Source organism: Phaeoacremonium minimum (assembly GCF_000392275.1).
Source record: "Phaeoacremonium minimum UCRPA7 unplaced genomic scaffold PA7_03_scaffold_541, whole genome shotgun sequence".
NCBI lineage: Eukaryota > Fungi > Ascomycota > Sordariomycetes > Togniniales > Togniniaceae > Phaeoacremonium > Phaeoacremonium minimum.
The window spans coordinates 213,886-228,858 of NW_006921443.1; the positions used below are offsets into that span (position 1 = coordinate 213,886).

Genomic DNA, 14,973 nt, shown 5'->3' on the forward strand with positions numbered 1-14,973 from the left:
AGGGCATGTTGACACCAACTATTCCCAAAAGACAATAGGCAGTATCCTCTACCCTTGTGGTTTGTCTTCCGGCAGCCCAAGCTAGCTTTTCGGCGACAGCAAGGCCATCTAGCTTTCCATTGTGCAATACAAGCCATTTTATTCTGGTAATACCAGACAGAAGCGTTACCCAAGCGTTTCTCTTCGCATTGATGACGTGACCACTTGAGCCTCGGCTGTAGCCTACTCCGATAGAACGCCACGACACATCAAAGAATTGAATGGTTCGAGGAGCGATGAGCTCTTGCAATGTCCAACCCCTAGTGAACCAGCGGGACTTGCGGAATGATGAGTCCTCGGCGTATGGATCTTCTCCTGGAACGACATCCGAAAGATAGACACAGCATACTTCGGCTTGTTGATACCAGCGGAACATGCTGTTGATGGCTTCAGATAGCTCGGAGCTACTCGTTTTATCGATGCAACAAGTGTCGACCCAAACATAGGCAATCCCTTTTTCATCCGCAACGCGACAGCAGCCGTCTATCTTCGCATAGCCAAGCTTTTCGACATGGCCATCTCTCCCCAAGTCTTGTAACGACACCTCTTGCTCCCCCCAGGTGTGGGAAAGAATGACGTATGGAGGGACATTGTCGCCGATAAATTCTTCAAGCAGCCTCGTGTGGACATTGAGAAGCCGCATGGTTACTCGTGAACTACCACGTCCAAGGATGCAGTCGGTCGGTGAGCATCTTCAATCTATCAAAGTCTGGCCGTTCTGGCTTTCAAAATCTCGGGATGACTGGAAGGTCTAGATCGGATTTTTGTGCTGAGATGTTGGAATTTGTGAACGTCTGTAGGTTTGAAAGAGGATGCGCTGGAGCCTTGGACAAGGCTGACGAGAGTTGTCGCAAATACCACCTGAAGAGCCGAACATGACGAACTTAAGATTATTGGCTCCTAATCTACTACTTTCTGATGGGTATGGCACAGCCTCACTGTACTCGTTCAGCCAGGTTGATAAATGTCCACCAAAGGTATTACTGCCTTCTTAACAAGACATCACCCGGATTCTAGAAGTTGATAGACCTACAGTAATCAATAGGATATTTGAGAGCCTGACAAGTATTATTGACTCTCGACATCGAGTGTCTTCAACCTTTAAGAATTAACGTTTACTACCCTGGCGGAGGAGTACACTACATGGGTAACCCTCTCCACCGAAATTACCTGTAGCGATAGACACAAACAATCATAAGTATATTGAGTGAAATGGTTCGCTGAGGCTATGATGCCAGTATTAATTGGTTGAGGTGGCTAATGACTAGATTCGCTTGATGCAAGAACGAGCCCAGAGGCATACTGGAAACGAGGTTTGCGCGTGTCCAGAGCACGTCGACGTTGGCGATACTGACGTGCTTCGCCATCTGTTACGTCAGGCATTAGGTTGTCTTTCGCTTCCTTGTCTCATTCATCACAACCTTGAAGGTCGGTCTGAGACTGGCTGGCGGAACCCATTGGTGATGAAGCAAACGGAGCGAGCCGTACCCTGATCTCACTGGCCCCGTAGGGACGCTGAGCGTTGCGTCCCCTGGACCCAGTGATGTCAGGCTCCACGTGCCAAATTTAGGGGACGGTGCTGCGCTAGCGAGCCTGCTAAGGTGTCGTACCTTACAGAGATGCGACTCTGTTTGGTGGGGGAGTCGACCTTGAAACCCCGCACCACCTTCATGCTGCTGGGCGAGTACCTCCGTATGCCATGCTATCACATCATAAGCCGATCAACTCCTGTTTCTGCCCCGGTCAAACGGCCTTGGCTTCGTAGTTGATTGTGGGAGGTTCAGCTCGCTCGTTGCGGTTTCTACTTAAAGCCCGCTCGTCTGCATGTTACAGCCTTGGAATCTTTTCCTGTCTTTTCCCAATATCAATCAAGCACAAACATCACAACTCAACATTTAACATCCACAATGGTAGGTCTTTCGTTCTGGCAATGTGCGGGGAAGCTCAAGCTCACGATTGACAGGCAACCGCTGAGACCGTCGACCTTACCCCTCCCCACGAGCCCAAGGAGGAGAGCATCAAGACCTTCAAGGCCATCGAGCACGAGCTGAAGAAGGAACTTGTCCACATTCGCCACGACCACGACAGTATGCTGCCATCATCTGTGACCTTGTTATTCGCAGCGCTGACATTTGGGAACAGAGCATGAGAAGGAATACTTCGAGGCGGTTGTAGGTTCACCCCAACACACCAACCACCCGTGACAATTGGCCTTTGCTGATTGCTGGTCCTTGATATAGTCTCACCTGAGCGACCAAGACCTCGCCGGCTTCTCCGATGACGACTTCAAAGAAGTCCGCGTTGGAGTCTCCGCGTACGGCATTCACCTGTTTGGCAAAGTCAAGATTCCCGCCTTGCCAGAGTCTGGTCCGGCGTACATTCACTTCCGAGCCTTCACCACCGGCAGCGACAGCGGCGATGTCTCGAAGCTTCACAGCATTCACACGGAGGAGAAAGAAGATGGCAGTGGCGGTACCAAGTACAGGGCGATCTTCACCAAGAACGACCCGCTCGAGTGGTTCGACACCTAGTTCTGGACGCCAATTATGAGGCACATGCTGTTATGAGATACCCTGGGATGATTGGCACATGATACGGATTCTGATACTTCAGTTACCAACTATTGACTTTGAATAATTATTGGCTTGCGAGTAAATCTCGCTATGCGTGACCTGTTCAGACTATCTAATAATCCATTTCTTCCGCAGCGAGCATCTCTGCGTAGTCATCTGCGGAGGCGAATGTCGGCAGACTCTTGAACTCCTTCCTGCTCATTCTCTTCTTCTTCTTGTCCGTAAGCTCAGTGTCGCTGTCCTCCGAGGCGTCGGCGTCAACCCATACTCCGCCATCCTCTCCGTCATCGGACACCGCCTCGTCAGCTTCGTCAACCCCATCGACCTCGGAGCCGAGCGACACATCATCATCCTCGTCGTCGTCGGATATGTTGAGTAGGTCCGCAAGGTCAGACTCATCATCGCTGCCCATGTCCAAGTCGACATCCTCGTCATCTTCGCCGCCAATCTCAGGACGAGAGTTGACGAGAGCTTCCCAGATCTCCTCTTCAGCTTCTTCTTCCTCATCGTCCTCAGCGGTCGCCTTCTTGGCCTTGGCTGCCTTCGTAGCAGCTTGTGCCGGCTTGCCAACTTGGTTGAAGTACTCGTGGAAGAAGACATCTTCCGCAGCGATGTCCTCCTGCTTCTTGTTCCAGAATGCAGCGGAGTTGACGGTGGCCTGCTGCTTGGAGCCCGCATTCGCGTTTGCAGCACTGCCGGTCGCAAGGACAGGCTGCATAATAGAGCCTCCACGTTTGCCGTCCGTTGCCTTCGGGTTGCGATACACAAACTTGTCAAGGAAGTGCATCAACGTATGATTTGCGAGCTCGGGCTTGGGGAGGTCTTTCTGACGGGCCAGAATATTAGCCGCAAAGACAGCGACTGATGGATGGAAGTGATGGAAATAGGGCATCACTTCCCACAGACAGCTGTTCTGCGCATTGCTGTACTGTGGATCTCTCTTGCGGCCATCATAGGCAGTCGAAGGACGCTGGGGCTCCTTGGCCGGCGTCTCTCCCTCCACAGCAGCATCAGTAGGTACGTCCCGATATACCTCTTCCCCATCATCCAGATCCTCCTCTGGTTCGTTGATGAGAGTCTTGAGATCAGGGAATGTATTCTCTAGCTGTGCAATCATGAATAGTATGCCGCAGACGAAGGGAGCCTGGTGCAAGTGAATGACCTGTAACATTCTCTTCACAAAGGCCTTCACACGCCTAACATCGACGTCGTTCTTCAGTGACCGGAAGAGAAGGTTCAGATACATAGACTGTTTCGATGACGTGACCAGTCGAGGGTCCAAAAGCGATTCATATAGTGTCCGGTAAAATCGGTCGACGACCAAATGTTTTGAGATAGATAGTTGTTGTATCAGCATCAGGGCCTGGATGCTGGTGTTGAAATTTGACGAATGGGTAATCTTGAACAGGGTATCAATATGTTTTTCCAATGTAGATTCATCGGTCATAGCGAAAGGAATAGCACGGTTGACACCAGTAAGGATAGCTGAAACCAGCTTTTCTGCGGTTTCGGACTCTGCACCAGCAGCAGGTGCAGCATTGGGCTTGCTCTTCTTAAAGTTCTTTCTCTTGCCCTGCTTTGCGTCGGAAGTTCCATTCACTTCAGCTGGCGCGCCAACGCCTAGAACGCCCATCTTGAGGAGAGAGACGAATAGTTCAAAGTATATCCGTACGAGTGTTTCTGCTACCGATGGCTCCTTGCTGCTGAGAATGGTCTGGTTGAGTGTATTAACGGCGTAGTATTTAGTCCGTAGGCTTTGTCCAGGCCTAAGGATGACCTCCTGTTCCATTGTGCTAATGACAACAGGTTTCATACCAGGGTGGATATTGAGCAGCTGCAGCAGAAGGTATGAAGCTCTCGACGCAATCTTGCGTTCTCTGTCACCGAGCTTGTTGACGAGCAACCTGAGCAAATTTGCCTCTTGCTCTGGCTTATCTCTCAGAAGCCCAAATACGAAGTCAAGAGATCTCGATCTTGAGTATTCAATCTCATCGTTGCACCAGACTTCTAGCAATTGGATCACCCGAAAGTAGGCATCTTTGAGCCAATCTTCAAAAACCCACACAATCAGATGGGCTTTCGTCAACTTGCCAGGCAGATTCTGACCGGGTTTCCAAAAATTTGCTGAGTGCTTCTGAAGAGCTCCTAGAAGTCCAGGTTGCATATTAAAAGGTCGCAAACGCCTGTCGCTTGGTAGTAATACGCCGTTGCCGAGAAGATCAACTAATGCCCCCAATGCGGCAATAGCCTGACCACGGCTCTTCTTACCAGCCAAACCTATGAGATTCTCAAGGGCTTTTATGCTGTGAACAGGCGATTCCTGAATAGCTAGCGTCAACGCAGACACTTTGTCGGACATTGTTCCAGATGACATGATCGTAGACATGAACTTTTGTGTAGATGAAGAAGCCACCATTGCACTATAGGTTGTTGCATCTGCCTCTAACAAGGATTGGGCGTATGTCTTTAAATTGTTGATAGCAGCTGAGAAGTTGCGAATGTCATCCGAAGTGGGCGGCGGCAACTCGTCTAGGTCAGCAGCATGCCAATCGGGTCGAGCCTCAAATTCCTAATCAGGTGGTCAGCATGGAGCCATGTCAGAGTACGCGAGAAGATGATGCGTACTAACCAACTTGCCCTTCATTTTCTTGTTTTGAGGCTTTTCAGGAGCTTGTGGCAGCTCTAGAGCTGTAGTAGGCTGCCCAGCGGCGTCTTCGTCGTCTGAAAAGCTGCTCACTTCTTCCAAGTCCTCTTCGTCTTCATCCTCACCCTCAACTTCTTCTTCTGGCTCATCATCTGCAGCAACACTCTCTTCACGCACTTTTTCAAACCCAAGGCCTGATGCGAATTTTGCCAGCTCCTTCTGAAACGACTTATCAACGTCGGCTGAAGGCTTGCCGGCGTTGGCTTGCCCGTCCTCAGCATCCGAATCGACACCGGTAATGAGATCCAGATCGGCTTCATCTCCTCCTAATAGCCTGATCTCATCAAGCAGAGATGAAGAGCTCTCCTTCGCCGCCTTCTTGGGCTGATGTTTCGAACCCTTTGGCTCCTGGGCCCGTCGCTTGTTCGGTGTGGAGTCTTTACTGTCGTGGTCATTGCGCTTTCTCTTCTCAGGTCGTTGCTCCTTGGGCTGACCCAAGCTCGACTCGATCTTGGCTGTCAATTGGGAAAGTGCTGCTTCATTGAAGGCAGCTGGCTTTTGGGGCTTCTGGCCCTTTTTCTTATTCTTTGGCGGCATGGCGGCAGCGCAGGAATGAAATTGCTCGACAAGATCTCGAGTTGCACGCACTCTGCAAAGGAACTATATGTCGATTGCGGTCGTAGATGTGCAGAGTTTTGTCGCTGGTTGGGGTATCGCAAAGGCACTACACCGGTGCGCCTGCAGGTTTGCAGATAACGGGGATATTCAGAGCACTCGAAATTTTCTATTTCACAGTGAGGGGCCAAAACTTTTTAGTGGGTCCCGCCATGCTCCCCGCTGCAAGGCTACCGTAGTACGTTTTAGTGGTTCGGCTAAGGCGATTGCTTCTATGAGCACGCTAAATTAAACTAAGCTCAAGCTCTAGGTGCGACAAGGCTGGCAGCGGTCTCACTTCAGACCATTCTTCTGGGCCTTATCTTTGCTCTTCACGTCGACATTGACGAGCCCAGTTCAGAGCGCTTCTTATTTGACATTGTTTTTTGGTCTCCTTGAATGAAACTGAGCATGTCAGTCACAAATTGCCGGGTTTCATGATACATTGAGTTCATCGAGCTCATTTAAAATCTTATCATGGCTCTGTCCGTAAGACAAGTAGCCCTAGCTCGTCAGATATTTGGGCATGATGCACGATATTGTCTACCATCATACCGCTCCCGAAGCTCTTCTAGACTTGTGACGGCCCGGAGGTTACATGTCGACCACAGAAACCGTTTATCCACCACTTGGGTACCCACTGGCGGCATAGCAGCAACCGAAAATGAAGATGCTCATTCAAAGCTCATACGTGCGGGTTTCCTGCGGCAGTCCCACTCAGGGCTCTTCCATATGCTCCCATTAGGTCACCGGACGACAGAGAAGATCTCGCGGCTCATTGCCTGGCATATGTCCCAGATAGGCGCGTCACAGCTTGCTCTGTCTACGATCACATCAGAGGCTCTGTGGGCGAGGAGCGGCCGCTTGCAAAACGTCTCTTCAGAACTTTTCCATCTGACAGATCGGAGGGATGGAAAATATCTACTATCACCTACGCATGAAGAGGAAATCACAACTTTGGTCGCCCGAACGGTGACATCTTACAAGAGTCTCCCGTTGCGGCTATACCAGATCACACGGAAATACAGGGATGAGTTTCGTCCTCGTCACGGCGTCCTCCGGTCCCGCGAATTTATCATGAAAGATCTATACACATTCGACTACTCTGTCGAAGCGGCTCTCGCCACCTACGAACAAGTCAGTGCTGCCTACAGGAAGTTTTTTGAAGATCTCAAACTCCCGGTTGTCGTCGCTAAGGCCAGCTCCGGGGATATGGGTGGGGACCTCAGTCATGAGTATCATCTATCGACATCTCTGGGCGAAGACCACGTGGTGAGCTGCAATAGCTGTGACTATGCCATCAATGACGAGCTGGCTGAGACCCGTTTGCCGGACTCCCAAGCGGCACAATCTGCCAAGGGTCTCCGTGTGTGGCGCGGCATATCAAAGGATCGAAAGGTCATGGTCAATGTCTGGTACCCAGAGTCATCAGATCCAGCTGGGTCCGAAGGAGCAAAGCAGTACTCGGACGACGACATCAACATCTATGCCGTAAAGTCTGCAGTGCCCGAACTAGACGCCAGCATCGATGACCCGCTTCCATTCTGGGCTGCTGGGCTCGAGCCGAAGCAAGCGAATGCAGAGCCGAGCCCAGAGGGCGTGCATCCACGCTTAGTCAACCTCGTTGACTGTAGATTGCCAGAGTCTGTGAAGGAGGAGATTTCCAATATCAGCTCCGGACTGCCTGTATGGCCCGAAGGGATCGCTTCCGAGTTGACAAAAGCGATCCCATCGCTCACGACAAGTGACAACCCCAATGATCCTGACAAGCCCATGAACTTACTCCGCATCGTCGAAGGCGACAGCTGCCCCCGCTGCGACTCCGGAAAGCTGAAGGTCCAACGAGCAATCGAGCTGGGCCACACATTCTATCTGGGAACCCGTTATTCGATTCCCCTTGAGGCAAATGTCTCCGTCCCAGCCAAGCTCCTTTCCCAGGACGCTGACATGAGCTCCGATGCTGGCGAATCCTCGAAGACCGTCCCAATGCAGATGGGCTGTCATGGGATCGGTGTCTCGAGAATCATTGGTGCTGTGGCAGATCATTTGGCCGACAGCAAGGGCCTCAACTGGCCGAGGGCCATCGCTCCGTACGAGGTCGTCATCATTCCCGGACCGCAGGCTGACGAGGCGGCTGCGACTAAGGTCTACGACGGGCTGGTGTCTCACCGACTAGATGGCTCTCCTATTTATCACCATCTAGATGTGCTGCTGGATGATCGGGAAGGGCCGCTGCCATGGAAGATGAAGGACGCGGATCTCGTGGGTTATCCGGTAATTGTGCTGCTGGGACGAGAATGGGCTGCCTCTCGTCGCTGCGAAGTCCAATGTAGGAGACTGGGGGTGAAGGAGCAGGTGCTTGTAGACAAGCTTCCTGTGTATGTCCAAAACTTGTTAGATCAGTTGTAGTATACCTATCCTCCAAGGTACTGTATATCAGTTGTATCAGCTCTCGAAATAAGAGAAACTCCCATTTCGAATGACTGCTCCAGTTGTTGATCTATGATCGCAGTAATGAGACATGAAAATGTATAGCCTTTATGTTTTGCTGCTCTGGTTTTCCGACAAATTTGCTTACATGCCTATCTGCGAACCTCACGACCCGCTTTTGCCATCCTTATTCGTAGAATATTTATGTACATTGTAATGTAACAGTCCATGCGAGCATTGAAGATCAACTGATCTGACTCAGGGTCTAAACTAAGCATACAGCTGCCTTAGCCACTCTACCAGCGACTCAAACCCTAATTACCCATGTTCGTTCATGGCTTGACCGACCACAACTCCCGAGACCATCCTGTCTCACGGAATTTCTTTGGTGTCGTTTGCGAGCCCTTTTTGTGATCAACAGTCCAGATAGCGAGCGCCTTGCTGCAAGACGCAAACGCCTCCACCAACTCCTTCATCCGCCCCGTTTTCACGAACAGTTGGGCGACATCCGAGTCCTTCTGGGCTATCTTTGCTGCCAGCTCCATGCACTCTAGCAAGAAGTCTCTAGACAGACTCATGCCCGCAAAATGAAGGGCACTGACATAGCCCATGATTGCCTCTATGAGATATGCTTCTCTGATATTCTGGAAGTCGTCATCGTCTATAGGGAGAGATTAGCTTGCGTATGGGCATGTGCTTCCTGGTAAATACTGTACCTTCATTGCTGAACAGCAACCAATTCTTCAAAAGGGGCTTCATAAAGAGTTTTACGTTCTTGACAACCAGGCCAAGTTCATTAAAGAGGTTCTTATCCTGGTTATCCGGATTTCTAAAGCAGTGTTAGCCTGAATAGACAAGAAATGGCACGAGATAATATATGTAGAATGAACTTACTCCCTCACAAGCTGGGCAATCCCGGACACTGTCTCGATAGCATCAAGAGCCTTGACAAGGCACTCCAATTCCCACATGTTTCGCACAGCTCCTTTGACTCGAGCTCGTGAGGCGCCGAACTCTGCAATACCGCCGTCATCTGGCACTTGATCATGTGCCACAGGATCCGCAAATATCTCCTCGATCCACGTAGCATCTGAGCCCTCAACAACATCCTTGCCCGTTTTCAGCCTGATGATCTCCACTACGGGTGCTCGAGTCTGGAAAGTGCGAGCCGCGTCGAGATGCATATGTTCTGAGGCGGGTCAGCTTAGGAAAGATGTGTAAAGAAAAGAGGTATGAAACTTACTCAAGAAGTACTTGTAAATTTGGATGCCATATTCACAAGTATCAAGAAGAAGTCCGCTGTCGAGGTTGAGCCATTCAATAGACCGTATAAGATTCTCATCTAGAGGCTGGATCTGGTCCCAGGGCTCATCCATGAAGTCTTCCTTCAAGATCCTACCATACCTGATTGAAGCAGGATCATTGGATAAGATCTTGAAAGCGCCCTTGGCTGGAAAGGTGCCGGAGACGTCGGTTATCTCGGAGAGGAAATTCTGCGGATGTTGTTGTAAGAAGGTATGAATGTCTAGCCCTAACCTGGCAATCAGATTGAGCTTAGTAATTTGGTCGTCTCTATCGGTAATATGAATGAGATTTCTGCTCAATATCGAGTACGGCCTGGAACCCGAGAGCTTCGAACAGTAAAGGGGGATCATGTCATCCAGACCAGCTAAACGAAGAAAGCTAATGTAGCTCACAAGGATGTGCTCTTGTGTTTGAAGACGGGGTTGGAAAATGCTCGAGCCTCGACGGTCATGATCTGGGGCATCGACGGTCTTCAACGCCTGGTTAATTATGAGGATATGTGCAATAATTCGTAGTGAATCATGATCCTGCAAAGTGGCATATTTTGCCGGGTCTGATTTCCCCAGACCAAGGCTGAGGTTAAAGTCAGTTAAGAGATGTGACTTTTCTCGCTCATTCGCAGCGGACGACAAGGTCTGTCCTTGGTGGAAGAAATATGCGTCCAAGTCGTTGGCTAGAATTGCACCCTGAACAGCTTTAGTGACCGTCTTAGCCTCGGCCAAGGTCCTCTTGTCGTTTTCCAGTGTTGTAACGAGGCGTTTGGCCACCGTACCACCTGCCTCGCCGTGATATTGCAAGGCGTTAAACGCTGGCATCGAATGAGCAATTGAAGCAACAGCTTCGGATGCTGACTGCTCAATAAGATAGGAGTCGAATTGTGTCCGCAGAAGCGCGTTGTAGTTGGCGAAAAGAAAGTCGTCCCATGTCTTGCAGACTTTCTCAACACTCGTAATATCGCCCGACAGAAGACCATAGACCGCTCTTTCAAAATCATCTGTACCGCCTTGTTTGACCAATGCATAACACATTCGTCTCCAGAGAACCACCGATGTAGGGTCGAAATTAGGTTGGTCGTCATCATCCCAGAGGGACAGAGGCAGAGCGGACATCGCGGAAGCCCTCCAAGCCTCGGTACGGACAAGACACCAATCTCGGATTTCATCTATGCTCTGGCCGCGTCGCAATAACTCGAAGCAGCCAAGCCAGATTGCTCGCTCGAAGAACTCGTCTTGTGGTTTGAGCTTCCTGCCCTGTCTCGTCATTGCATCGGGATCGAGCTGTGTGACGGTAGAGAAGTCTGACAATTCGGGATTCTGGGGATCGAGCACGTGTGGCCAAGCGTTCATCCGTTTTATCTGTTTGATGTCCGTCCTGGTATGTAGCCAGCCGTGTGTGATAAAGTCGCCTCTCTCCGCCTTCTGCTGGAATTCCTCCACTAGATCATCAATATCAGGACCGGTGCTCGCATTAGACTGCAACCATTTCAGCACTGCCTGCCTCTCGCTTGCTGTTGAATCTGACAGCAGAAAGTCATCCCAGTACTGTTTCCGTGACCTCGGTGCCTTACTTCCTTTGGCTGATGCTTGCGGCGGAGAGAATTCTCGATGCCTAAGGGGCAAAAGTCGGCGTAGGAGGTCCCATGTCTGAGCTTCTGTCTCCCACCTTCGCAGCTCGACAGAGTCATCCCCGACTTGCCTGTCCTCATCCTCGTCGAGGTCCATGTCCGTACCATGTGTGGAACCTCCTCTTGCAGCTTTATTCAGTCTCCGCCGTTCTCTTAGGTTGTTCGCTTTGTCTTGGTAGTATTCATGGTAGTGCTTCACGAGCTTGAATATTCTTGCGCGCTTCTCAGCGGGTGACCCTCTGCGTAGGGTGCATTCATCCAGCCATTTGCCAAATAACTCGACCTCCTCCCCAGCTCGGATCTGACTCTGCTGATACGTTCTCTCTAGTTGTGCCATCTCGTCATCTAGTTAGATTACGGTTAGAAGGGCTGCCTGGATATCAAGTCGTTGCAATGTGAGATCACAAACCTTCGCTGTCGCCCAAAGCTGGTGGGCTTCTACCGTCGACCCAGTCCGTCGTTTGAGGGTCCAGGAGGTGCTAGAGGGGTTTGAGTTAGATGTAGAAGATGACTTGAGATACCGTTGGGGTCTTACGTTCAGTCCAGGAGCCATGGCGAGGGTCGGGAGGACAACAGCTCAGCTTGGCGCAGGACACTTCTGCTAAGGGTGATTTGATTGGTGTCAAAGATCAGGTCAAACGACCCAATCAATGAGGCCGACAACAAACAAAGAGGCCCGTCAGACTGAGGTTCAGTATCTCGAGATTCAGTGGGCAATATCGCATATGGGCGCTGGGTTACTATGCTGCGAGTGCGTTGTGATTTAATCTTTTTGCTGATCGCCAGTTGCCTCTCTGGACGCGAGGTCGCGATCCAAAATGCTTTGTCGCGGGAGCGAGTGCTCTGGGTAGGTGTGACAGGGATGGGGGAGTTTGGCGCAAGCTACGGAGCTATAATGGGGGAAGGTACCTTCTGTGCCTGAATGAGAGTGGGTGTACGGGTGCGCACCTCAGCGCTTGCCTGGGCGTTCAGCCTCAGCACGGGCCACTTGAAACCCGCAGCCAACCAGAGGCTGGCGCACCTGTGGCAGAGTGGAGGAGGCGACGGTAGAGAAAAAGGTGCAGCAAATTTTATCGCAGCGGTTTCTCTCTCCTCTTTTTCTCTTTTTTCCATCAATGTCATCGGCTTTCATATTAGAGTCTCGGAGCAAGACACTCAATACTTGTTCAGGTCCTACGGGAACCTCTCGCGCGCTCAATGAATGCCTAGAGAAATGCCCGCACTCTCCCTTCAGTTACCCGACTCTTCCTGGTTCGGGTGGACGCAGCCATTGGACGAGTGACACACGATGATGATGATGATGATAATATTCCCAGACAGCTATCGTATTACAACATGAAGACTCAGGATGATTACTACCTCGACTCCTCTCTCTGCTTCAACTTGAGTCTGAGCAAATCCGGCTTGGGACAGCTCGCCGAAGTCGCATCGTCGCCCTGTTTCTTGTAGAAAGCCTGGCAACACTCGTATAGGGCGTCGACGACATTCTGGCACTTCTCCTCCTTGTAGCCATTCTTGGACAAGCAGTCTAAGATTTGATGAGCTACGCATCACACGCCAAGCCCTGCTTTCCAGCTGGCCTCTTTCCTGGAAATCAGCACATACCTTGAATTGCACACTATGAACCTCTGTTAGTGAAATCTTGGCCAGCTTTTACACGTTGATGCTGGGTCTTACTGCTCGAGGGTGGCAGGGCGGACTAGCTGCCAGATCTTGCTGAAGACCCTGAGCATGATTAGCTACCACTGTGTCCCCTGCATCTTCCAGTGTCGTTCAACCTACCATAATGGATTGTGTATGTCCTGATAGAGCAAATACGCAGGCTAATTGGTGGCCTTCAATTTGACACTGTTGGGCAAGGTAAAGCACTGAGGCTAGTCGTGGTGAGTAGGTGGAAGATATGGGCGCATCAACTCCGTTCACGCCGCCTAGAAATCCAGCACTGCTAATGATTAATGATGTCAGCGCTGCTGTGAAGGTGCTTCGATGTAGGTACCTCTGTAACACACTAAACCCAGGTCATGCCTCCACGTTAGAAGTTGATCCTTGGCCAGGTAAATTGATTGCAAAGACTTGAAGATGGACAGTAATTCCCCACCATAAGATACTTTAGAATAGCCTTCCTAATGTTGTGTAGAGTCTTCTCTTCCCATCTCAGATGTCCTGAGCAATCTTACCTTCCGCAAGGGCTGGAAATTGCTTTCGAGTATCGGATGCAAACAAATGGCAGTTGCAAGCGTCTAACAGGACCATCTGTGTACCTACCTAGGTATAGATACCCTCTGCTTCCTTCCGGCACACCACCTACGGGGAAGACTGAATCGTATGCTGCTTAGCTCGTCTTCAACATTGGAGGCCTGGAAGCTTCAGCTCAGGGCAGCTACTGGGCAGTATCAAACTGCTCTTGCAGGGGAAAGCAGCGAGCAAGATCAAGACAAAAAGACTCTCTTCCTTGTTGTATTAGCGTGATATATGTAAAATACATCTTGCTTTGGTGGTGCAGGCGCAGTTGGTGTTTCATTCTGGTTGCCTTTTGTCTTCCTCCAGGTACGCAGTGAATGAATGATGTGATCTGGGGGTGCTTGGTGTACTGTACTGCCCTGCCCTGCACACACTGCACTGCACTGCACTGCAATAAGTACGGAGGCACCCCGATTAACCCCGCCCTAGCACCGTGAAAAAGGCAGCCCCACCAACATTGCCGCCGTCATCTCTGCGATCGCCTTGCCGCATTTCTCGCGTGCATGCGGCCGGCCCTCCCTCCAAACCTCAGACTACAAAAAGGCCCAACTCGCCCACCGTCGCAGCTTTCACACCACAATCACCTATCTCGACGCCTTCACCTTTCCCAGGCATTCTAGCCAGTGGCATCACACTTTAAAAAGAGAAACAAAAAGCAAGCAGCCTGTCCTGTAAGTCAGTTCTAGACCCTCAATATTTTCCGAACATCACCATCACAAACCTCACTCACCTAGCCGTCAAACCCTTTCCTCAGCCGATCATGTCTGCAAAACAGCACTCTGACCTCTTTTGCAACAGCTCAGGAAACTCCCAGGGATCAGCGAGATCGCCATCTTGTCTGCGTCCTCGCCCAGCTTCTCTCTATCTCACACATCCCATCTCTCGATCCCTAGGTCTCCCTACCGACCTTAGACAACATGTCAGCCGAGCAGGACAATGGCGGCTCTCCCACGGGCGACCACCAGGAGATGCCTCAGACCGAGCACCTCAACATCAAGGTGACGGACAACAACAATGAAGTGTTTTTCAAGATTAAGCGGAGCACAAAGCTGGAGAAGCTCATGGTGGCCTTCTGCGAGCGCCAGGGCAAGGCTATGAGCTCCGTCCGGTTCCTCTTCGAGGGCCAGCGTGTGCAGCCGTCAGACACCCCCGATACCGTGAGTCACCGTCCAGCTGTTTGTTTTTCCTGCTACGCGCCCCTGCCGCGCTCAAATCCCATTGCGCCCCAGCATATACAGCCACATGGACAAATGTACTGACGTTGCCCCATAGCTCGAGATGGCAGACGGTGACACCCTCGAGGTCCACCAAGAACAGGTCGGCGGCACCAACTAACTGAAGGACTGGACGGAGGGGGGGGGTTACGGTGTTTTTTTGTCCATGGTTCTGGTTTTCCTGAGAGTTCGGAGGCCGCTGATGGCCTCCTGATACAGCACTGATTTTGCTCGCGCACGGAAAGGGGG

The 14,973-nt window shown here is 51.0% G+C and overlaps 5 protein-coding genes across 5 annotated transcripts; 3 read left to right on the top strand and 2 right to left on the bottom strand.

The window, feature by feature from the left end:
• Positions 1–1,946: 1,946 nt before the first annotated feature.
• Positions 1,947–2,570, top strand: UCRPA7_7585 (hypothetical protein; the record flags this gene model as incomplete). The annotated part of the gene is made up of 4 exons (XM_007920113.1): positions 1,947–1,949; positions 2,003–2,126; positions 2,182–2,210; positions 2,280–2,570. The coding sequence occupies 4 exons, from the start codon at positions 1,947–1,949 to the stop codon at positions 2,568–2,570; spliced, it is 447 nt and encodes a 148-aa protein (XP_007918304.1).
• Positions 2,571–2,724: 154 nt separating this feature from the next.
• On the bottom strand, positions 2,725–5,853 carry UCRPA7_7586 (putative ribosome biogenesis protein mak21 protein; the record flags this gene model as incomplete). The annotated part of the gene is made up of 2 exons (XM_007920114.1): positions 2,725–5,181; positions 5,242–5,853. 2 exons carry the CDS (start codon positions 5,851–5,853, stop codon positions 2,725–2,727), a joined length of 3,069 nt encoding a protein of 1,022 aa, XP_007918305.1.
• A 789-nt stretch (positions 5,854–6,642) lies between these two features.
• UCRPA7_7587 (putative prolyl-trna synthetase protein) lies at positions 6,643–8,319 on the top strand (the record flags this gene model as incomplete). Its single annotated transcript, XM_007920115.1, has 1 exon — positions 6,643–8,319. One exon carries the CDS (start codon positions 6,643–6,645, stop codon positions 8,317–8,319), a length of 1,677 nt encoding a protein of 558 aa, XP_007918306.1.
• Positions 8,320–8,672: 353 nt separating this feature from the next.
• UCRPA7_7588 (putative nuclear pore complex protein nup107 protein) lies at positions 8,673–11,822 on the bottom strand (the record flags this gene model as incomplete). The annotated part of the gene is made up of 6 exons (XM_007920116.1): positions 8,673–9,001; positions 9,057–9,169; positions 9,235–9,529; positions 9,584–11,614; positions 11,679–11,748; positions 11,805–11,822. The coding sequence occupies 6 exons, from the start codon at positions 11,820–11,822 to the stop codon at positions 8,673–8,675; spliced, it is 2,856 nt and encodes a 951-aa protein (XP_007918307.1).
• A 2,605-nt stretch (positions 11,823–14,427) lies between these two features.
• Positions 14,428–14,845, top strand: UCRPA7_7589 (putative ubiquitin family protein; the record flags this gene model as incomplete). Its single annotated transcript, XM_007920117.1, has 2 exons — positions 14,428–14,667; positions 14,783–14,845. 2 exons carry the CDS (start codon positions 14,428–14,430, stop codon positions 14,843–14,845), a joined length of 303 nt encoding a protein of 100 aa, XP_007918308.1.
• Between the last annotated feature and the right edge of the window lie 128 nt (positions 14,846–14,973).